Source organism: Gopherus flavomarginatus, chromosome 5 (genome assembly GCF_025201925.1).
Source record: "Gopherus flavomarginatus isolate rGopFla2 chromosome 5, rGopFla2.mat.asm, whole genome shotgun sequence".
Taxonomy (NCBI): domain Eukaryota; kingdom Metazoa; phylum Chordata; order Testudines; family Testudinidae; genus Gopherus; species Gopherus flavomarginatus.
The window spans coordinates 138,285,320-138,309,594 of NC_066621.1; the positions used below are offsets into that span (position 1 = coordinate 138,285,320).

At 41.1% G+C, this 24,275-nt stretch overlaps 1 protein-coding gene across 4 annotated transcripts in view; it reads left to right on the top strand.

The window, feature by feature from the left end:
- Window positions 1-24,275, top strand: part of DYNC1H1 (dynein cytoplasmic 1 heavy chain 1) — a 145,935-nt gene that overhangs the window by 32,501 nt on the left and 89,159 nt on the right. For all 4 annotated transcript variants that reach the window (XM_050954075.1, XM_050954073.1, XM_050954074.1 and 1 more), the window contains 26 exons: window positions 308-421; window positions 1,407-1,517; window positions 1,598-1,807; window positions 2,377-2,523; window positions 2,841-3,007; window positions 4,785-4,958; window positions 5,794-5,959; window positions 6,041-6,229; window positions 6,331-6,525; window positions 8,181-8,463; window positions 8,936-9,036; window positions 9,828-9,987; window positions 10,366-10,609; window positions 10,803-10,986; window positions 11,679-11,891; window positions 12,267-12,505; window positions 12,644-12,800; window positions 14,280-14,507; window positions 14,756-14,986; window positions 15,146-15,286; window positions 16,525-16,758; window positions 17,481-17,687; window positions 17,773-17,894; window positions 19,994-20,159; window positions 20,383-20,546; window positions 23,463-23,592. In XM_050954075.1, the coding sequence (XP_050810032.1) occupies window positions 308-421; window positions 1,407-1,517; window positions 1,598-1,807; window positions 2,377-2,523; window positions 2,841-3,007; window positions 4,785-4,958; window positions 5,794-5,959; window positions 6,041-6,229; window positions 6,331-6,525; window positions 8,181-8,463; window positions 8,936-9,036; window positions 9,828-9,987; window positions 10,366-10,609; window positions 10,803-10,986; window positions 11,679-11,891; window positions 12,267-12,505; window positions 12,644-12,800; window positions 14,280-14,507; window positions 14,756-14,986; window positions 15,146-15,286; window positions 16,525-16,758; window positions 17,481-17,687; window positions 17,773-17,894; window positions 19,994-20,159; window positions 20,383-20,546; window positions 23,463-23,592 (4,677 nt within the window). The remainder of the gene's footprint in view (window positions 1-307; window positions 422-1,406; window positions 1,518-1,597; window positions 1,808-2,376; window positions 2,524-2,840; window positions 3,008-4,784; window positions 4,959-5,793; window positions 5,960-6,040; window positions 6,230-6,330; window positions 6,526-8,180; window positions 8,464-8,935; window positions 9,037-9,827; window positions 9,988-10,365; window positions 10,610-10,802; window positions 10,987-11,678; window positions 11,892-12,266; window positions 12,506-12,643; window positions 12,801-14,279; window positions 14,508-14,755; window positions 14,987-15,145; window positions 15,287-16,524; window positions 16,759-17,480; window positions 17,688-17,772; window positions 17,895-19,993; window positions 20,160-20,382; window positions 20,547-23,462; window positions 23,593-24,275) is intronic.

Sequence of the window (24,275 nt, forward strand, 5' to 3'; positions counted from 1 at the left end):
TGCAGTAACTTGCCGTGTAGATAAGCCCTGGGCAGCCAACATATGGTAAACATATCAGGATTGCAGAAACTGCAGTACCTTAAATATATTTAATTATAGGCTACTGGGCAGCCAACATATGGTAACTCCTTTTTGACCACCAGAGATGGGCTAGGCAAGCTAGGGTCAAGTCTCTGTCCAGTTACCAGTACCCTGACCAAGTTTCTATCCCAATGATTTGTTTAACAAGTTGTCTAACTTAATGATGATTAATATCTGTCCTTTCTATATAACTGATCAAAGTTTGATGTATCGCCTTGTACTGTAGGTAGCTTTAGAAGAGTTACAAGACCTCAAAGGAGTTTGGTCTGAGCTTTCCAAGGTCTGGGACCAGATTGATCAGATGAAGGAACAGCCATGGGTTTCAGTACAGCCTCGCAAGGTACCTCTTTTTATTGAGTATATAGAAATCGTAACTACAGCTATACTATTCGACTGCTGGCCTTTGAGGTAAAAATATATTTTAAATGCTCTAACAACTTGAAAACGAGCCAGAATATATGGCATGGTGCTTATGTACCTGGGTCTTTTTGGCATATGAAAAATAGAGGCTACATTCTCAGTTATGAATTCTGTCTTAATCTAACTTGCAGCATAGAGCAGCAGAAATAACTTTTCCTCTTAACTGAAGTTTCAACAAGGTAAGGTTTACAAAGCAAAACTTGAAAAATTATCAGGATTGCAGAAACTGCAGTACCTTAAATATATTTAATTATAGGCTACATCTGCAGAGGACAAGCATTGATGCTATATCTTTTTTTCTTGAAATTAAGTTGCTCTAAATTAGCACTTCTCTGAAATGCTTGTCCCGCTTCACTGATGAAAAGCTGTTGTCCAAGCTGATGCTTCTTGGATACATAAGTCTGAAACAAGGCTTTTGCCTCTTATCATGACATTCTTCCTCACAGATTTCATGATGACTGTGATCTAGTGTAAAATTACTTCATGCTGTGCTACTCCAATGATCAAGGGATAGAGAACTAGTATTTTACCAAGTCATGAATTAAGCTTAAAGCAGTACTGTTACTCCATGTAACCTGCTGAGGTGGAATATATTAACAAATGCTTGGAGAATCTGTTGGAATGATGAGGTTTTGAGGGGGCAATTGAATGTTTTCATACATCTAGGTTTGCCTACCTTGTGTACAGCTATATTGATAGCAAAATTAAATATATGCAGCATAGGAAAGCATGATTAATATTATCTCAGGGGGATTCTCCTATTCTTAAAAGTTTAATAAAATGTTAAGATGACAGACTGTACGTAAAACAGAACTGTTGTAATACCCAGTTTACTAGAGTGACTGTTTTATCATAATATTGCTGATCGATTGAATTCTTTCATGGCTTCTGTATTTTATTGACAGCTTCGTCAAAATTTGGATGGCTTATTGAACCAGTTGAAAAACTTCCCTGCTCGTTTGCGGCAGTATGCCTCTTATGAATATGTTCAGAGACTTCTAAAGGGTTACATGAAGGTAAGCTGTACTTAATGTTTTTAAATTCATTATCAAGGGTAAGTGCATCCATTAACTTTATGTGCTGTTTCGCGTTGTAGATAAACATGTTGGTGATTGAACTGAAATCTGAGGCTCTTAAAGATCGTCACTGGAAGCAGCTGATGAAGAGACTTCATGTTAACTGGGTTGTCTCTGAACTAACCCTGGGACAGATCTGGGATGTTGACTTGCAGAAGAATGAAGCAATTGTCAAAGATGTACTTCTTGTGGCCCAGGGAGAGATGGCTTTGGAAGAGTTCTTGAAACAGGCTAGTATCTATCATCACATATACTAGACCTTGTGTGCAGGAGAGGTTTTAGAGGTGTAAATTAATTTGCTGACAGCTGTGTAACAAGTTGGATTTTGGATACCCAGGGTGGTGAAAGTGAAATGCTTTAGCTCTTCAGCATACATTTTTAGTTCTAAATAACTGAGTAAATTTAACACACAAACTGACACTGCATGAAACCCCATTGGTTTACGGGTTTTATTAAAAGCTTTGCAAGTTTACTGAAGGTACTGTAACTTAAATTTAAAGACAAATCAAGTAAAATACATAGCTAGTATGTTGCTATTATAAGACTAAGTAGAAGACTGGAAACTGCCTTTTGTAATCTCATTTTATGAGTTCCAATAACTTTAACTCTGACCCACGAGACATAATTATGAAATCTTCAACCATATGATTCACAGCAATCCAAGGCCTGCAGGTTCATGTGCGCTGCAAAAAGAATCAAGCTCATGTAACTACGTTTCTTCTCTATATAATGAAATACATGTAATAGATTTAAAATTACTATCATGAGTTCATAACCTGACGTCTTTTTTTTCTTAAAGATAAGAGAAGTGTGGAACACTTACGAACTGGATTTGGTTAACTATCAGAACAAATGTCGTTTGATTCGTGGTTGGGATGATCTCTTCAACAAGGTGAAGGAGCACATTAACAGCGTGTCTGCCATGAAGTTATCACCATACTACAAGGTATAATGTAAAATTACTTTTTTTTTTCTTTTCAGGTAACTTTTGGCTCCCTCCTTGTTTTAGTATTCTTTTTCTAGTGTACATCTGTTCAGCTTGCACCTTGTGTGCCATTGTTGGCAAATTCCTAGGTGTATAAGTGTGATTATACCTTTGTATAGCTTTAACCAAACTTGCAATATTTCTAATTTAGTTCTTAAACTAGCTTGATTAGTGTTACTTGTCCAGCTTCCTAAATCATGCTGCCTTGTAGCTGAAGGTTTGCTTTTTTTTTTTTTTTTTAAGGTAAACTGAATGTTAATGTTTTTTGTAACTTTTAGGTGTTTGAAGAAGATGCTCTTAGCTGGGAGGACAAATTGAATCGCATCATGGCACTCTTTGATGTCTGGATAGATGTCCAAAGGCGATGGGTCTACCTGGAGGGGATCTTCACTGGTAGTGCTGATATTAAGCACTTACTGCCTGTTGAAACACAAAGGTTCCAAAGGTATGTATACTTCGGTTTTGTGTGAAATTCTCAGTTACGGTTCAGGGCAAGCTTCACCGTTGAGTTTGTTCCTCTGCCTGCCCACTGCACAAGCACCGCTTCCAAGTGATAGGTCTGCACTTCTCTCAGTGAATCCTGTGATTCACCTCCACTTTTTTGTTCTAGTGACCCAGAGCGAAATACCCCTGTTCACCAATAGTGTTTTCAGCAGGTCCATCTGGATTTTGTCCCCTGCTGCAGACTTTGGAAGCATATGACTGGTATGAGAGTGCAGTGACAGAGCAGCTTGTTCATATGGATAGTTTTCTTTTGCACATAAGAAAAGGGTTAAAAAATAAAAGACCTGTAGACCTGTAAGTTACCTAGACGATAGCCTTTCATTGCAAGTTGAGGTTGTCAAGGTATGATTCCCCTACTCTGAACCTTAGCGTCCAAAAGATGGGGTACCTGCATGAACTCCTCTAAGCTTAGAAATGATAGAGCTGCCACCACCCAAAAATATAGTGTTTTTGCGACACTTTCTGGCCCCAAACCCTTCCCTGGGGACCCCCAGACCCAACCCCTTGGATCTCACAACAAGGGGAAATAAACCATTCCCCTCCTTTCTTCCTCCCAGATTCTCCCCTCCCTGGGTTACACTGGGAGATCACTGTGATTGAAACTCCTTGAATCTTAGAACAGTGAGGAAATTCACCTGCCCCCCCCCCCCCGAGGGAGAGACAATGATTCTAACACAGAGAGAAATCAGGCTTTTCCTCCCCCCCTTCTCTCCTTTCTTCCACCAATTCCCTGGTGATACCAGACCCCGTCCCCTGGGGTCTCACACAAGAATAAAAAAACAATCAGGTTCTTAAAAAGGAAAGTTTTTACTTTTTTTTTCCTCTAATTAAAAGCATCTCTGTAAAATCACAATGGAAAATGTTACAGGGTCTTTCAGCTTATAGACACTAGAGAGAAGCCTCCCCCAGCACAAATACAAGTTGCAGCAAACAGAGATACAATCCTTCCAGCAAAATACACATTTGCAAATAAAGAAAACAAACATAAATCTAATCCACTTTCTACCTATTACTTACTATTTGAATAGAAGAGACTTTCTCAGAAGATGGGAGAGTCTGTATACGTGTCTGGTCCCTCCCAGACCCCAGAGAGAGAACAAAGAAAAACCCAAAAAGCACAAACAAAGACTTCCCTCCACCGAGATTTGAAAGTATCTTGTCTTCTGATTGGTCCTCTGGTCAGGTGTTCCAGGTTTACTGAGCTAGTTAACCCTTTACCGGTAAAAGAGACATTAACCCTTAACCATCTGTTTATGACAGAGGTAGCCCCTCTTGTCCTACCCATCATGTAGCATTGGGCTAGGCAGGTAGATTGCACCCTTGCAGTCTCTGCCTCTGTCCAGTCTTCATTTGATGTCTCCCGCCCTGAGCTAACAAGTAGTCTCTTATCCATTTCAAAGTCTTTGACCAGGTTCAGGACATCTGTCCCAGGACAGACCTAGTCACCTCTCCAGAGAGTCAGAGGTAGACATTAGCAATGGATTTACTGTATGGTCCATTTAAGCACCGGCAATTGAGTTAGTCGTTGTCTTGTTCTTGGGTACCATGCGGAGTGCTCCAACTAGAATTAATTTTTTGTGTAGCATAAAGCCAGACATACCATAATACACTATTAATAAAATTAATAGATATCCCCCCTTTTCACGCTCAGTAACTGAACTTGTACTATTGTATCCCTCATTTAAAGTGTGCTTAATATTTTTCTCACTCACTTACAGCATCAGTACTGAGTTTCTGGCACTTATGAAAAAGGTATCTAAATCTCCCCTTGTGATGGATGTTCTTAACATCCAAGGTGTACAGAGGTCACTGGAGAGATTAGCAGACTTGCTTGGAAAGATCCAGAAAGCATTGGGAGAATACCTGGAGAGGGAGAGATCCTCCTTTCCTCGGTAAGGAACTTGATCTCAACCAATTGTGTTGGAATGAAGTCTAATGTGAATTGTGTGTGTTGGCACAGTAGTGCCTAAGTACATCCTTTTTATTCTGTTCCTCTAGGAACCTTCTAGTGCATTTGCAGATATCAAAACATGTTTTAGAATCATAAAAAAATAAAGATGGAACAATTTAGACATTTTTATGGCCCCATTTCCTGGGAAGTGATTAACTTCAGTTTCTTTGTGTGGGTCATATGTGATTTAGTAACTTAAATAGCATAATTTGAATATAAATAATTGCTTAATAGGCTGTTTCACCTGGTACTGAATAATTAAATTCTCTAATTTTATTTCATTAAGCCAAATGAATCCATAGGGATCTCTTTAACCAAATACCAAAGCTTAAGAACTTGTCATTCTGTATTTGAATCATGTTGCATTCTGTTTCACCTTCAATTCTCAGTAGTATATGGTGTCCTTGGATTGTAGATCTAAACAAAACCTCCATGTCAAGCATGGATTCAGAGTGGGAGCTTTGCTGTCATAATGTTTCAATATCTGGCAAATATCTGCTAATGAGGTGTTTAAAGTGGGAAGAAAACTCTCTAGATAGACTAAAAATGGTGCAGAGAATAAGCCCTGATGTATTTTTACTATGAGCTAACAGATGTATGGAGGAAAGGAATTACACAGCATTGCACAAACTAGCAGACATTTCCCCAGTTTTATGAGGGTTATAGAGGGTTCAAGTAAATATATTAATTCTGAGCCATCAATTAATTAATGTAAAAAAATTTTCACCTCAGTGGTCAATTGTTTTAAAAAGCTTTAACCTTATTTCTAATACTAGGTTCTACTTCGTTGGTGATGAGGACTTACTCGAAATCATAGGAAACAGCAAGAATGTAGCTAAGCTGCAGAAACATTTCAAGAAAATGTTTGCTGGAGTGTCTAGCATAATCCTGAATGAAGATAACTCTGTTGTTCTGGGGATCTCATCACGTGAAGGAGAGGAGGTAGAGCTGCGTCTTCGAGTTTTTTGAAAACTTACAAACCTGGTCTAAATGAAAACTAAAATGACACTTTAATTGTTTCAGGTGCTGTTCAAAACACCTGTGTCTATCACAGAACATCCCAAGATCAATGAGTGGCTCACACTTGTTGAAAGAGAAATGAGGGTCACACTTGCAAAGCTGCTTGCTGAGTCTGTGACTGAAGTAGAAATCTTTGGTAAAGCAACTTCAATTGATCCAGTTCTCTATATTTCTTGGATTGACAAATATCAGGTATCCATCTTATTCATGTTTGTCTAAGCAAACTATATAATGCATTTTTGTGGGAGGAACAACTTTTAGCAAAAATCTAACTGTATTTTTTAAATGTTCAGGCCCAGCTTGTTGTCCTGTCAGCCCAAATTGCATGGTCAGAGAACGTGGAATGTGCTCTGAATGGCATGGGTGGTGGAGGAGACAGCAGTCCTCTGCACTCTGTGCTGGCTAATGTCGAGGTCACACTGAATGTGTTAGCAGACTCTGTGTTGATGGAACAGCCACCTCTCCGCAGAAGGAAATTGGAACACTTGGTAAGTAATGCTCTCCTCCTCATCCTTAAGTAGTCATTCCGTCTCTTACAGAATTTAAACACCATCTGTCCATCATCAAATCATGAAAGTGACACCTACGGTAAACTAAAATGTTCCCATCAAGCTTTCTTGAGGAACAGCTATTTCTGTAGAGATTACATATGCCTGACTTGAAATAATGTCTATGAACTTAAATGTCAGTGCAGTCTTAGATTCTGAAGAATTTAGTGAATAGAAACAACTCTTGGAATATACCACCCAATCTCCTATTCTGAGTAGATAAGATTTGTGAATCTAGAGTTTATATTAACTTTTAGATCATCTACGTATGTACATTGCTCCCATAACATAGTGCCTGAGCTCCTTCAGCTGTTTAAAAATAGAAACAACTTATAGGAGAAATAGCTTAACTTCTATGTTTGTGTGTGGGGCTGTCATAGGCACATGGAGATCTTTTTAAAAAAAGAGAAGCTAAACTGAAAGGTTTTTTTGCATTTAGCTGTCAGTCTTAAGTCATCACTTGCCCACTGAATTCATAGCAGAACTCCAGCTCCTCCTAAGCTCTACTTTCCATCAGACATGTGCAACTGACAAGCTATCCTGTTGTTCAAAGGCTCACATAAAATAAACCTTGAACTAAACTTCTAACTGGGGAACAAGTGTAGAGTTCATAGCCACAGAATGGTGTTTGAGGCAGTATGTGCTGCCAAGAAACTAGAGTGCTGTTTTGTACTAGTTGGAGCTTTCACACGGGGTGTGGCTTCATTGCTAGATATGTCTAGCAGTAATCAAACCTATGGACCTTCAGCCTTACCATGTCCAAATGTGTGCTGATACAATAAGGTGCCAATATCTGGCCTATTGCAGATGAAATTTGACATTTTTTGTGCCTTGGGCATCCAAAAGGATTGAAGGCTAGTGATAAACTAGTGTGAGGGGAAGGTGCCCTCCATAGTGGAGTCTTAGAGGAAGCAAGATCTTGGCAACATTTCTCTTTATCTACTAGCATCTCAGTCTTGGCTGGGTTCAGCTCTAGTCAGATGCGCTTCATTCAGCTGCTGATTGCAGATACTGAAAGCTGGGAATGGAGATGTAGAGCTCAGGTTTGGTCTGTACCTGCTGGGATTTCAGCCCATAGTGTCTCACCAATTCTCTTGGTGTCTTTATATAGACTTTGAATAACTTGTGCAGAGGATTAAAACTTGTGGGACCTCAGGAGTGAGGGCTGAGGGATGTAGAAACACTGTCCCTCTACAGCACTTGTGGTTTCTTAGAGGAAAATGTGAGCAGGTTTAAGGGCGCTCTCATTCATCATTACAGCTTCTTGGAGGCAGATGAGAATATCTGGTGACTAACAGTATCTGGTGTCTGAAACGTCTAGCAGGATGAGTATGGATGTGCTTCCTTTCTCTGCTTGTGGACAGTTCTTGTAGTTTCAGAACCATACCTTGGCCTGAAACTTGACTGAGAGGAACAGACTTTTTTCTTAGCTCCTCCTTTCTGCAAGCTAGAGGATGGATATTAGATGATGCCTTCTGGCATCGAGCAATGGCTTTTCATAAACTGAGGTGCAGTGCGATGCAGTAAAACTGAGTTTTATTAGTGTACCTGGTCTCTCTTTTGTGGTGGTTGTTAATGAGATGCTTGTTTTCCAGATTACAGAGTTAGTGCACCAACGAGATGTTACAAGATCACTGATCAAAAGTAAGATTGATAACTCCAAATCCTTTGAGTGGCTCAGCCAGATGCGATTCTACTTTGACCCAAAACAGACAGATGTGTTGCAACAGCTGTCCATTCAGATGGCAAATGCCAAATTCAACTATGGCTTTGAGTATCTTGGTGTTCAGGATAAACTAGTTCAGACTCCTCTTACTGACCGCTGTTACCTGACAATGACGCAAGCCTTGGAGGCAAGACTTGGAGGCTCGCCATTTGGTAAGTTTGTACTTATTCCCTATGTGTCTTCTGTTAAATGTAAAGACTGATGTTCATCAGCTATAATAATAAAGTAACTTTCATAGTTGAGACTCCAATTTTGAAAAATGAGCAACACTTAGGCCGTGTCTATACTTACCGGTAGATCTGCATTGCTGTAATCAATGCAGCAGGTGTTGATTTAGCAGGTCTTCAACAGACCTGCTAAATCAGTAGGCAAGTGCTCTCCCACTTATTTGTGTACTCCCGCTTCCCTGAGAAGAGTAAGGGAAGTCAGTGGGAGAGCAGTAGACACTGCAGTAAGTTGACCTAAGCTACGTCAACTTCTGTTTAGTTATTCACATAACTGAAATAGCGTAATTTGGGCTGACTTACTGCGGTACTGTAACTCAGCCCTTAGACTCTAGTCTCTTCCTAGGCACCAAACTGGCAATATTAACATCTAATGTTTTTTATCCCATTCTAAAAATAGGTCCTGCTGGTACTGGCAAAACAGAATCTGTAAAGGCCCTTGGACACCAGCTTGGCCGCTTTGTTCTGGTTTTCAACTGTGATGAAACATTTGACTTCCAGGTATAGTATCTTCATTTTAAGTTACGATCTCATTAATATGCCATTTCAGCTTGTAGATTTCAAAACAGGTTTGAAAGCTTGTTCCTGTATCTGGTAAAATAGATTCTGGTTACTTTACTGTGCTTCATTGGACCTCACTACCACCTAAAGCAGAATTGGGTTATAAACTGACTGCTCTGTTTTTAGACAGTAATTTAGCAAGATTAAATCTGAACTGCAAGCTTTAGGATGGTAACTGAAAATATTTTAAAAACTACAGTCTTCCGTTACCATCCCCCAGTCATATTGTGTGACCATCTGAAGTAGACCTACTTTAATAGAAATCAAGTAGGTGTAATGGCTGACTCCTAATGGATATCTTGCTGCACATACTCCTTATCTCCATGGACTGCCTGTTATATTGAGGCATTGGAACTACTTTTAAATTCTGCTGCGGGCTTAGGAATGTGCTTGCAGAGATTTTAGAATTAAGTAACAGACTTCCCTAAAGAGGCGTGGAAGTTGTTTAGTAGTGCCTTATACATTCTAGAACGTGGAGGTTGGCATTGAAAAACTGAAATATCTGAGAAGCAAGAGTGGTGTCAGTAGGTCAAGAAGTAGTTGTTTCAGTTGAAAGTATAAAAATTCTCAGAATAAAGAGGTGAGACAGACACACGCGTGCACACACAATAGGGGGTTAATGTATATAACTGTGTGTGTGTGTGTGTGTGTGTGTGTGCGCGCACGCGCGCGTCTCTCTATGTATATAGAGAGGGAGAGAGAGAGATTATCTTCTTTTTCTCTGCCTGCAGGCAATGGGACGCATCTTTGTGGGACTTTGTCAAGTGGGCGCATGGGGCTGCTTTGATGAGTTCAACAGACTTGAGGAGCGTATGCTTTCTGCTGTTTCTCAGCAGGTTCAGTGCATCCAGGAAGCCTTACGAGAACATTGCAATCCAAACTATGACAAGAGTATGCAATTTTTTTCATTGTTAATGGCTTTGTATAGCTGTGCTATCAAAAGAATGCCCTCACTTGCATGTCTGAAATACAGCCTTTTGAGAAATCTCCTTGATCTGTTACTCCCACATTGTCCAGATTATTTTTTTCTTAAATTTGAAAGTGTAATTTAAATATTAAACAAAGGAAGTAGCCGTCAGCTGATCTGCAGTCACTTTCAATGTTGTGTAACTTTAGTGTAGTGGTAGAAAAAATGTTTGACTATTTGTACCATAAACAAAACTATACAGGATACTAAAAGTGAAGTTTCAACTACTGTAGTTGATAGCTAATTTGACTGAGACAAAATCAACTGTAACTAAAAATACTTTGTGTGTGAACTACTTTTAGCTTCCGCACCTATTACTTGTGAGCTGCTGAATAAACAAGTTAAAGTGAGCCCAGACATGGCTATCTTCATCACCATGAATCCTGGTTATGCGGGTAGATCAAATCTTCCAGACAACTTGAAGAAGCTGTTCCGTAGCTTGGCAATGACAAAGCCAGACCGCCAGCTGATTGCCCAGGTCATGTTGTACTCTCAAGGTTTCCGTACTGCTGAAGTGCTTGCCAATAAGATTGTCCCTTTCTTCAAGTAAGTAATAGTCACTTAAACAAGTCTGATTGAAACCACTAAAAAAATCACTCGTACTTAAATTAGGAACTTAAAATGGCTCTAGTTGGTTTTGAAACTACCATAGCAAGAACATAGTAAAGTGTCAGGCAGGCTTACTGTTCTACTGAACATTAGTATGTCTAAAATTGACTCTGGTGTCTTTTATCCTTAGACTCTGTGATGAGCAGCTCTCCTCTCAAAGTCATTATGACTTTGGCTTAAGAGCTTTGAAGAGTGTACTGATTAGTGCAGGAAATGTGAAGAGGGAGAGGATTCAGAAGATAAAGCGGGAGAAGGAAGAGCGTGGTGAAGTTGTTGATGAAGGGGAAATTGCTGAGAACCTACCTGAACAAGAGGTAAAATGTATACAGATTTTTTTTATATTGATTCACAGCAAAGGATTGATTACAGTAGATATGCATTTATATGAGCACTTACAGTAAAGCACCTGCTGTATCTAGCATAAACGTAATCTTTTTAAGTTCACAAGTGTTGTATTTACTTGAAGTCATGGTACTTTAGGAGTGGCGGTTTCAGTACATTGAACTGAGTTTTTTAATCAGTGCTTGAGTTGTTGGAAGTGTCTTTCTTACAGTAAAACAGGGGCATCTGATGGTTTGTGGTCATCACAAACTTTCACGGCTCCTATAAAATGTCTGGCGTCCTGACTCTCTTCCAAGTGGAGCAGATATTCTGAATGAACTCCTGCAGTTCATATCACTTTCAGGTAAATGTTATGTAGGCAAGTACAGTTGTCATTCCTCAACTAAGGAAATTGTATTAGGTGATAGCTTAAGTATTCCCTGTGTCGTATCACTTTGTGTTCATAATGCACTGTCATAAATGATCTTCTACAAATACAAAACTCAACATCAAATAAGTTTTGCAGGGAATAAGAATGCCAAATGCAAACCTAGCAAATATCAATATACTATGCAGTCTGAGTATTCAGCATGACCTATCTGAAATATTTCCACTAATGTGACTAATGCAGATAGTCATTGCTTACGGTGTATTGTCTAATCAAAACATGACATTTTCCATGTAGATTTTGATCCAGAGTGTGTGTGAAACAATGGTACCCAAACTTGTTGCAGAAGACATCCCACTGTTGTTCAGTCTCTTGTCCGATGTATTCCCTGGAGTACAGTATCACCGTGGTGAAATGACAGCCCTGCGAGAGGAGCTTAAGAAAGTGTGTCAGGAAATGTACCTTACATATGGTGATGGAGAAGAAGTTGGTGGCATGTGGGTCGAAAAGGTACATTGTGATAGCTCTAAATAATATAATAATATATAATAATTGGAGATATATCAATCTCCTAGAACTGGAAGGGACCTTGAAAGAGCATTGAGTCCAGCCCCCTGCCTTCACTAGCAGGACCAATTTTTGCCCCAGATCCCTCAGTGGCCCCCTTAAGGATTGAACTCACACCCTGGGTAAATCTTACACGTACTTTTCTCAACTCCACATTGTAAACTTTGCGTATTCTGTGATACAGAAATCAAATAGAACTGCTCCCCAAATAGACAGAATACCTAAAATAAATTTCAGCTTTAAGTGATTCCAGATTAATATGTTTGAATCTTAATAAATACAAGTCCTTAAATGACAGCTCCTTCTGTTCTGTCACAGGTTCTTCAGCTGTATCAAATTACCCAGATCAATCATGGGTTGATGATGGTGGGTCCTTCTGGAAGTGGAAAGAGCATGGCTTGGAGAGTGCTGCTAAAAGCCCTGGAGCGGTTAGAGGGTGTAGAAGGTGTTGCTCACATCATTGATCCAAAAGCAATCAGCAAAGATCACCTCTATGGTACTTTGGATCCAAATACCAGAGAATGGACAGATGGATTGTTTACACATGTCCTGAGAAAGTGAGTGTAGCCACTTTTTTAAACTTGTATTATGTTTGTTGGAGATACCCTTGGATGTTGTCATTTGCCATGGAGGATTGAGGGAAGGGGAAATTACTCTGTTTTTCAAACTTACACTAAATGCTTTCCTGAACTTAGGATCATAGACAATGTGAGAGGTGAATTGCAAAAACGACAGTGGATCATCTTTGATGGGGATGTAGATCCTGAATGGGTGGAGAACTTAAACTCCGTGTTGGATGACAACAAACTGCTGACTCTGCCCAATGGAGAACGTCTCAGCCTTCCACCAAATGTAAAGTTTTCTTGTTTTTACAAACACTTCAGCATTTCTAAATAGTTTAATCTACTGAAAATTTAATCTCTGCTGCTTTTGGTAGCTGACATGAACGGGCTCTCATCATACAACCTGTGGGCACAGAGTAAAGTTAATATTGCATCAGAGCAAAAGTGGTCTTGTGCAATGGTCTGGTTGAATTGTTTAAAAACCCATCTGTGGTTGTGGAGTTTTGTCATGTCAGGTTTAACCCTACCAGACTAGGAAACACTAGATTATAAATGTCTGTGTTAACTTCATAGGGTATTTTACGTATTTAAGACAAAACTTAATTTGTATGCCACCTATTGGCTTTTTGGGAGTTTAGAGAAGCATGTTAACTGAGCTTTTACAGTAACTCCTTGTTTAATGTTGTAGGTATGTTCCTGAAAACTGCTACTTTAAACGAAATGATGTTAAGCAAATCCAATTTCCCCATAAGAATTAATGTAACTTGGAGGGGACAGGGGCTAGGTTCCAGAGAAATTCCCCCCCACCCCCACCCCATATGTTTTAAACAAACAATTTAATACTGTACACAGCAATAATGATTGTGGAGCTTGGTTGAGGTGGTGGAGTCAGAGGGTGGGATATTTCCCAGGGAAAGCCTTGCTACTGAATCATGAACTAGCACTTGGCTGAGTCCTCAAGGGTAAACACATTGTTAATGGAGCCTCACACTCTCTATAAGGCTGCATGAATGGAGGGAGGAGACACAACATGGCAGTAGCTGCCAGCATTCCCTGTGGAAACTGAATGTGGTGATGAGCTCATGCTATCACACTGGTGTGCACCACTCCCTCCACTTTCCAAAGAGCTGGGGGGAGGGGTGCATCACATGTACACGTACATGGGTGGGGGTGTGTGACACACAGCGGGTGTGCGTGAAACACATTGCTCTTTAAGTACGCTGACCCCACTCTAAGTACACTGCCTCTTTAAGGAGATAAGCAGATTGAGACAGCAGCTGCTGCCAGCAAGCTCCCTCCGTCCTGAGCCCTGTCATGTCCCCCTGTCCCCTCCGCTCTGTGGAGATGGGGATACATCAGCACCACTCTTCTCCCCCAATCCCATGCACAGCAAGCAGGAGGCTCCTGGGAGCAGCACACAGCAGTGTGGGGAGGGATACCTGAACTGCCTGGCAATTGATAGCCTGATGGGTGGCTGCTGCACAGGGAACTTAAGAGAGTTGATGGGGGGCTGCCGCTCCACCCTGGTTCCAGGCTTCCACCAGCTAGCTCCAACAGGCTGCTCTTTGTGCAAGCAGTAGACAAAGAAGGCTGCCAAACAACGTTATAAGGTAGCATTGCGCAACTTTAAACGAGCATGTTCCCTAACAGATCAGCAACATAACAAAACAATGTTATCCAGGATGACGTTATGTGAGGCGTTATTGTAATAGATTCAGTAGAACATAAAATCTAACGTCTCTTAAATGTTTGCACTTTTTCTCTCTAGGTGCGTATCATGTTTGAGGTACAGGATCTGAAATATGCTACTCTGGCCACAGTGTCAAGGTGTGGAATGGTCTGGTTCAGTGAAGATGTTCTAAGCACTGACATGATATTCAATAACTTCTTGGCCAGACTACGAAGCATCCCTCTGGATGAAGGTGAAGAGGAAGCTCAGCGCAGGCGAAAAGGCAAAGAAGATGAAGGTGAAGAAGCAGCTTCTCCAATGTTGCAGGTATAACTTGGCATGGATTGTATACTGTGGACTGACACCAGACCCACTAAAAGTAGGAAGTGCCTCGAAAGCTTCTCACAGGCTGTACTGAATATAAACAGAGATTGAGTTAACTTGTGTGTTGTGTTCCCCAATTAAAGTATGATACTTTGAACCCATGCTACTGACAAACTTATTTTAAAATCTAGTGTTCTGACTTAAGACTACAAACCAAGTTCCTTGAACAATGCCAGTGTCTTTACCAACAGATTCAAAGAGATGCAGCAACAATTATGCAGCCCTATTTCACATCTAATGGACTGGTGACTAAAGCTCTTGAACATGCTTTCAAGTTGGAGCATATCATGGACCTGACTCGCTTGCGCTGTCTTGGTTCATTGTTCTCTATGTTGCATCAGGCTTGTCGCAATGTAGCCCAGTACAACGCAAACCATCCTGACTTCCCTATGCAGATTGATCAGCTGGAGCGTTATATCCAGGTAAGGTAAATACTGCAGCAAAGTGATCTGAAAGCCTAAAGATGAGCACAGTTACCAGGCTCATTGAATAGTCTCCTTGTATTTTCTTCAGCTGTTCTTCGAACACAAGTAATACTTTTTGCATTTGTGTGGACTAATCTTTCTCTTGTCTTCCATCAGAGATACCTGGTCTACGCAATACTGTGGTCCCTTTCTGGAGACAGCCGTCTGAAAATGAGAGCAGAGCTGGGAGAATACATTAGGAGAATCACCACTGTACCATTGCCCACAGCACCGAACATACCCATAATTGATTACGAGGTAATAACCTTTTCATAACTATAAAGGGAAGGAACAGTCCTCCTGTGTGCAATACTATAAAATCCCTCATGGCCAGAGACACCAAAATCATTTTACCTGTAAAGGGTTAAGAAGCTCAGGAAACCTAGCTGACACCTGACACAAAGGACAAATAAGGGGACAAGATACTTTGAGATCTTGGGGCGGGGGGGAGGGGAGGAAAGGCTTTTATTTGTGCTCTTTTTGTTTTGGGGGTTGTTCACTCTTGGGACTAAGAGGGACCAGACATCAATCCGTGCTCTTCAGATCTTTCTGAACCAGTCTCTTATATTTCAAACTTGTAAGTAACAGCCAGGCAAGGTGTGTTGTTTTTATTTTTGTTTTCTCAACTTGTAAATGTTCCTTTTTGCTGAGAGGATTTTACCTCTGTTTGCTGTAACTTTGAACCTACAGCTAGAGAGGGTTCCTCTGGGCTCTGAATCTGATTACCCTGTAAAGTTATTTTCTGTCCTGATTTTACAGAGATGATTTTTACCTTTCTTTAATTGAAAGCCTTCTTTTTAAGAACCTGATTTTTTTTTTCCTTGTTTTAAGATCCAAGGGGATTGGATCTGGACTCACCAGGAACTTGGTGGGTGAAAGCAGGGCAGATGGTTAAATTTTCCTTGTGTTAATATCCAAGGGGTTGAATCGGTGATCACCAGGAACTTGGTGAAGAAGTCTCTCAAGACTATCCAGAAAAGGGAGCTAGTATTTGAGAGTTTCCCAGATAACTCAGAAATCTGGATGGTGGCAGCAAGACGAGATCTAAGCTGGTAGTTAAGCTTAGAGGTGTTCATGCAGGTCCCCACATCTGTACCCTAAAGTTCAGAGTGAGGAAGGAACCTTGACAAAGCTATACAAAGTACAAGAGGCTATAAAACCTAATTCCTAAGGAAACAAAACCAGAATGACACTATTTCTAAATCAACCTCTCTCAGTGGGAGTAAATCAATATCTCACAAGTTAGCTCAAGGCAAGCCACTGTACATTTGATTTTTTTTTTTGCCTTGTTTGTTCAGTTGGTACATAATGTACTGTAGTCCAAGCTGCTTCTAAACTAGTCCCACAGCATCAAATTTGCAGGTGTTAAAAGCCTAACTGAGTTCACAGATTAAAGCATGAAGTTGTGTAAAATAAGGTGAGGTTGTGATGAGAACCCCATTGGAACACCTCTCTTTACTAAATTTGTATATTTAACTGTATTTCTGTTCACCTAGGTGTCGATTACAGGTGAATGGGTGCCATGGCAGTCCAAGGTTCCTCAGATTGAAGTTGAGACCCACAAGGTTGCTGCTCCTGATGTTGTAGTACCAACCCTAGATACCGTCCGCCATGAAGCTTTGCTGTATACTTGGCTAGCGGAACACAAACCCCTGGTGCTCTGTGGCCCACCAGGTTCTGGAAAGACTATGACCCTTTTCAGTGCTCTCCGAGCCCTCCCTGATATGGAGGTAACTGTTCTGTTTCTATGTGGGTTATTGAATAATAGCAAATTTATAACAAGTAAAAGCTGCCTACAAGGTTTACTCTGATTACTGCAACACCTCTCTAGTTAGATGGCAAAAATTTCATTGTATCAGAGCTCTTTCCCCAACTAAATGAATGTATCCTTGTAATACTCTGTGAGGTAGAAGTATGATCTGTTAAAGGGAGTGGAAACTGAAGCAAAACTCAGTGACTTGCCCATAGTCACCAGGAAGATCTAGACTATTCCTAACTCCAGGAGTCGCTTCACTTCAGGGCCATCTGTTCTTCCTTTCTAACTAGCACCAGTAGTGCTGGCTTTTTTCCCCACTTGTTGAGTATTAAATCAAAAGTATTTTGAGTTCAGGTAGCTGTTCCATCTAGATATGAGTGTTTAAACCAGTTAAGAGTGATGAAAGACAGTATGTACTCTAACAAGTAGGTACAACTGGCACATAACAGACTTTGCCATCAAAGTCTATAAGGAATCTTACATATCTGTAGTGACCCAAATACTTGTGTAGACAGCATCCAGTGATCAGTATCTAGTCAACATACAGTATATATTTTCAATCTGAAGGCTAAGTTGTGGCATATATTGGTTACTGAGGAATGATAATCTACTGAAACTGGTTCTAAGACTTTAAGCTATTAAAATGTATCCAGTGTCTTCATGGATTTACCTCTTTCACCCTTTTTTTTCTTTAAGGTGGTCGGACTTAACTTCTCTAGCGCTACTACCCCAGAGCTACTTTTGAAAACTTTTGATCATTACTGTGAGTACAGACGTACACCTAATGGAGTGGTGCTGGCTCCTGTGCAGCTGGGAAAGTGGCTGGTGCTGTTCTGTGATGAAATCAACTTGCCAGATATGGATAAGTATGGCACGCAGAGAGTCATATCCTTCATTAGACAGGTTTGTTTTATTGTGAAGCTAAGGATTATACTATTATTATTCTATTATGGAAACTTTCTTATATTAAAACAATTCCCTCATTCAGATGGTGGAACATGGAGGCTTCTACCGTACATCGGATCAGACCTGGGTGAAATTAGAGAGGATTCAGTTTGTTGGAGCTTGTAACCCGCCTACCGATCCTGGAAGGAAACCACTTTCACATAGGTAAATACTATTCTGAAGCTGTGAAACTATAGTACTGATGTGCAAGATGGAATATCTGATGCCTTTACATTCTAATGCTGGAATCCAGTTTGTAGTGTCAAATATTGGTTTAAAAATACCTTGCATCCAAAAGAGCTGCTCATTAACAGTCCAGCAAGCGCCTGTTGATCTTCAATAAGTCTTGGAGCACTGGAAGTTCTGAAGACTGGAAGAAAGCTGCTAAAATGCCACTTTTAAAAAGGGTAAATAGGATGACCTAGATCCCATCCAAAATAATGGAGTAGCTGATACAGGACTTGTTTGTTAAACAACTAAAAGAGGGCAGTGTAACTAATACAAATCAACATGGGTTTATGGAAAATAGATCCTGTCAAACTAACTTTGTTGTTTTTGAGATTGCAAGCTTAAATGATAAAGATATTATGTCAACAGTATTATACTTAAGTGAGGCATTTGACCTGGTACTGCATGACAATTTGATTTTAGAAAAAAAACAAACCCTAGAATGATATAAAAGTAACATGGCACACATTAAATGGATTAAAAACTGCCTAACTGAGTCTCGAAATGTAACTGTTAATAGGGAGTCATTATTGAGTGGGTTTTTTCCAAGTAGAGTTGTGCAGGGACTGGTTCTTGGCCATATGAGATATATTATCAATTACCTAGAAGAGAACAAAATAATCACTGACAGTTTGCAGAGAACCCAGTAAATGGGAGGATAGTAAATAGTGAGAACAGGTCACTGATTCACAGCAATCGGTGTCACTTGGTAAACTGGGCGCAAGCAGTTTCTATCCATTTTAATAAAGGTAAATGTACATGTATGCATCTAGGAACAAAGAATGTTGGCCATACTTACAAGTTTGAGGGACTCTATTTTAAGAGTTGTTTGGAGATCATGCTGGATAATCAGTTAAAGTTGAGCTCCCCGCTGAACATGTAACACTGTGGCCAAAACAGCTAATGGAATCCTGGGATACTTAAATGGGGATCACAAATAGGAATAGAGAGGCTTATTTGATCTCTGTATTTGGCACTGATGTGACCACTGCTGGAATCTGAGTCCAGTTCTGGTGCCCACAATTCAAGAAAGATGTTGACAAATTGAAGAGTTCAGAGAAGAGCCACAAAATTGATAAAGGATTAGAAGACCTGCTTTTATAGTAATGGCCTCAAAATGCTCAATCTATTTACCTTAACAAGGTTAAGGAGGGACTTGATTGGTCTGTAAGTACCTATGTGGGGAACAAATATTTAATAGTAGCAAAGAATCTTGTGGCACCTTACAGACTAACAGACGTTAGTCTATTTAATAGGCTCTTCAGCTTCCAGCCATTGGATCAAGTTATACCTTTCTTTGCTAGACTGAAGCTAGACAAATTCAAACTGGAAACAAGGCATACATTTTTAACAGTGAGAGTAATTAGCCATTGGAATAACTTCCCAAGGGTGGATTCTGTATCATTCACAATTTTTAAATCGAGATAGTAGGATTTTTTTCTAAAAGATGCCTTGGGAATTATCTGGGGAAATTCTACCACCTGTGTTATATGGGAGGTTAGACTAGATTTCTTCTGGCCTTAGAATCTATGAACAACACAGACTGTACTCCATTCACATTCCTGTACTTCAAAGAGGACTTTGTATTAGCCAGCAGGGTGGCGGCTAATGTGAGTGCTTAACATTACTCACTTCAGAGGCTGAGAAGTCTGTGAAATTAATAGTTACTTTTACTCTATGAAATAAGCAACTTGGATCAGAAACAAAACATTATGATATGATATTGCAGAGTACAAGTCAGTAATTGACTCTCCTACTTTGACTTTTAGTGGCTTAATTTGAAATGAAATCTCCACCAAGGGTGGCAGTTTTCGATATTGAAAATAAATAGGTCAGGTCTAGTCTAGCTGAGTTGGATGAAGCCTTTCCTGGTAGGAACACTAAGCTATTGGACGTCAGGGGGGAGGGATAGCTCAGTGGTTTGAGCATTGGCCTGCTAAACCCAGGGTTGAGTTCAATCCTTGAGGGGGCCATTTAGGGAACTGGGGTAAAAATCTGTCTAATCTTCCAAGCCTAATCTTCTGTGATTCTTTCAGATTTTTACGCCATGTCCCTGTGGTGTATGTGGACTATCCTGGGCCAGCATCACTTACTCAGATATATGGAACATTCAATCGTGCAATGCTGAGGCTTATCCCATCGCTCCGCACATATGCAGAACCTCTTACTGCTGCCATGGTAGAGTTCTACACAATGTCACAGGTAACTTACTCTACATGCTGTCCAAACTTCTGCTGACTAGTCCTCTTTCCTTGTTACTATGCCACTTTAGATAAATCCCCAGAGCTTTTTGTCTTGGCCTGCTTACCCTGTTTTTTATTAGCAGTTGTGAGATAGGAGCATGAGAAGCATTGTTTGCATGTTAATTATTGTTGCACAACTTTATCCCATTAGATATCATACCCAGTGTTTTTTGAATTTTTAGGAAAGGTTCACCCAGGACACACAACCACACTACATCTATTCACCTCGTGAAATGACTCGATGGGTGAGAGGTATCTTTGAAGCTTTAAGACCATTAGAAACTTTACCTGTTGAAGGCCTTATTAGGATTTGGGCACACGAAGCCTTGCGTCTCTTCCAAGACAGGTAAAGAAACTATGGAAATAGCATTAAAAGTACAAATTGATCTTTTTCTCAACTCTTTCCAGAGACTTTCCTTTAAAACAAGCAGAGACCCAAGTTGAATTCTAATTTGATTCCAGATTGCTCTCTTAGATGTATCAGTATAAACACAGCGGCTCAGCTAGGCAGAATACTCAAGTTAGTTTAAATGCCAAACTCACTTTTTTTATGTCAAACTGATGGCTGATTCACTTATCTGCTTGTAGCACAAAACTGTCTTACTGGGCAGGTTTGTGAGGTGAAATAGACTGACTACACAGACCCCAGGATTATAGTTCACCTCAAATTTAAAAGTGGTAAAAACATAGTTTGAAAAGGCTCAGCCAATCTCATTAGGCCCCTTTCTTTAATTGTTGCATTTGAGGCCTGGTCTACACTACGCGTTTAAACCGAATTTAGTAGCATTAAACCGATTTAACCCTGCACCCATCCACACGAGGCCCTTTATATCGATATAAAGGGCTCTTTAAACTGGTTTCTGTATTCCTCCCCGACGAGAGGAGTAGCGCTGAAATCGGTATTGCCATGTCGGATTAGGGTTAGTGTGGCCGCAAATTGACAGTATTGGCCTCCGGGTGGTATCCCACAGTGCACCATTGTGACCGCTCTGGAAAGCAATCTGAACTCGGATGCACTGGCCGGGTAGACAGGAAAAGCCTCGCAAACTTTTGAATTTCATTTCCTGTTTGCCCAGCGTGGAGCTCTGAGCAGCACGGGTGGCGATGCAGTCCCAAATCCAAAAAGAGCTCTAGCATGGACTGTACGGGAGATACTGGATCTGATCGCTGTATGGGGAGACAAATCTGTTCTATCAGAGCTCCGTTACAGAAGACGAAATGACAAAGCATTTGAAAAAATCTCCAGGCTATGATAGACAGGGGCCACAGCACAGTGCTGTGTGACAAGCATAACAGAAAGCCAAAGAATCAAATGGACGCTCATGGAGGGAGGGAGTGGGTACTGAGGACTCCAGCTATCCCACAGTCCCCGCAGTCTCTGAAAAGCATTTGCATTCGTGGCTGAGCTCCCAATGCCTGTAGGGTCAAACACATTGTCCGGGGTGGTTCAGGGTATATCTTGTCAATTTACCCCCCCTCCCCCTCCGTGAAAGAAAAGGGGGGAAAAAATCGTTTCTTGACTTTTTTCAATGTCTTCGTATGTCTACTGCATGCTGCTGGTAGACGCGGTGCTGCGGCACTGAACAGCAGCATCCTCTCCCCTCCCTTCCCCTCCCCGGTGGCAGAGGGTACAGTACAAAATGACTGATAGCCATCCTCATCATCCTGTGAGTGCTCCTGGCTGGCCTCGGTGAAGTCAGCCGGGGGCGCCTGGGTAAAAATAGGAATGACTCCCGGTCATTCCCGGCAGATGGTACAGAACGGCTGGTAACAGTCTTCATCATAGCAACTGGGGGCTGAGCTCCATCAGCCTCCCCCACTTCATGTCTAAAGAAAAGATTCTGTACTGCCTGGACTATCATAGCAGCTGGAGGCTGCCTCCCCCTCATTTTATCTCACTAAAAACTCAGTGTTTCTTATTCCTGCATTCTTTATTACTTCATCACACAAATGGGGGGACGCTGCAACGGTAGCCCAGGAGGGTTGGGGGAGGAGGGAAGCCAATGGGTGGGATTGTTGCAGGGGCACCCCCTAGAATGTCATGCAGCTCATCATTTCTGCGGGATCTGACATGGAGCAGCTGTGCTCTCTGGTTCTCTGGTACACTGGTTCTCTAGTACACTTGCCCCATATTCTAGGCAGGACTGACTCTATTTTTAGATAAAACATAAAGGAGAGAATGACCCGGGGAGTCATTCCCATTTTTGTCTTTGCGCCCCCGGCCGACCTCAGCGAAGGCCAGCCAGGAGCACCCATGACAGCAGCAGACTGTACAGAACGACTGATAACCGTCATCTCATCGCCAATTTACAATGGCAGATGGTACAATAGGGATGGTAACCGTCTCTGCTACCTTGCAAAGGCAAATGAATGCTGCTGTGTAGCACTGCAGTACCGCCTCTGTCAGCAGCGTCCAGTACACATACGGTGACAGTGGCAAAAGGCAAAATGGGCTCCATGGTTGCCATGCTATGGCGTCTGCCAGGGCAATCCAGAGAAAAAGGGCACGAAATGTTGTCTGCCGGTGCTTTCACGAAGGAAGGAATGAGTGACGACGTTTACCCAGAATCACCCACGACACTGTTTTTGAACAATCATGCATTGGGGTCTCAACCCAGAATTCCAATGGGCGGGGAGACTGCGTGAACTATGGGATAGCTACGGGATAGCTACCCACAGTGCAACGCTCCAGAAATCGACGCTAGCCTCGGTACATGGATGCACACCGCCGAATTATTGTGCTTTTTGTGGCCGCATGGACTCGACTTTATACAATCTGTTTTACAAAACCAGTTTATGTAAAATCGGAATAATCCTGTAGTGTAGACGTACCCTTAGATTGAGGGATTCTTTCCCCACCCCCCTCCGAAAATAGACCTTTAAATTGTCAGTTACACAGAAAGGCTTTTCCCCCTTGCTCCCTTCTCACATCTTCAGGATTTGTCAAATCGAAATTGCACTTGCTGTAGAAATGAACAAAAGTTGAAGTTCATAAAATAAGTGCCACCTTCAAAGGCTTATACACATAACCAAAATGTGAAGAATAATACCTTTTGTGGATTTAAAATCTAGTCCTCTAAGCTCAGGGCAAGAGAAGTGTCTGTTGGATTGTTAAATAGTTGTAAGTAGATAGATCTGACCCATATTTACAGTACTATTACCCTTTCCCTTAACTTGCTATTTATAGTACTTGGCGTGTCCTTCACATATGTTTTTAATAGGTAGTGCATGCTTGCTTGTAACTGTCTTTATCTCTAACTAGACTTGTGGAAGATGAGGAGAGACGTTGGACTGATGAAAACATTGATATGGTAGCTCTGAAACATTTCCCCAACATAGACAAAGAGAAAGCTATGAGCAGACCCATCTTGTACAGCAATTGGTTGTCAAAGGTGAGGGGTATCTCAATAGAAACCTTGCCATTGACAGTTGCAAACACTAAGTATCCTATTAAGAGAGTGAATCTTTGCCCACCACTTCACTTAGGCAGCACTCCTTCTAGTGTACTAAGCGCAGTCCATGCTATGATAGAATTTACCTTTTGACAATAAGGATTGCTAACCATTTGAAGCTGGTAGCCAAACACATTTGATGCAGCATACCATGATGGGTTATCCAGCAAATAGCAGAATCTATCCAGGTACCAGGGAAGTAGAACTGTGAATTTTGAAGGCAGCGCATATACCCAAACTGTGACTCTCTGCAATTGTTACCCTCAGTATTGTAGAGAAGTATCCTGGGGTCTTGGACTAGTGCAGTTAGGAGATGTAGGTTATCTCTTTTGGTTTGTTTAACAAATTAAGCCATTGGTGTCTCTAACCACACCGGCTAACTAATGACTCAAACAAGTGCCATCCACTGAGTCACGAGCTTCATTTCCTAGCATCCCGGGGTTCCCTTGGTCTCCCAAGTGGTGTTAGTCAGATCACTGTGTAGCTTGACCTGAGATATGACCCAAGGTGGCATGATTGAATATGTTTGTACTCCACAATCCTGTATCTGGCTGTATGCTTTCAGAACAATATTGGTCAGACATTATTGTTCATTATGAGACCACTATAGGCATTTAAACTGT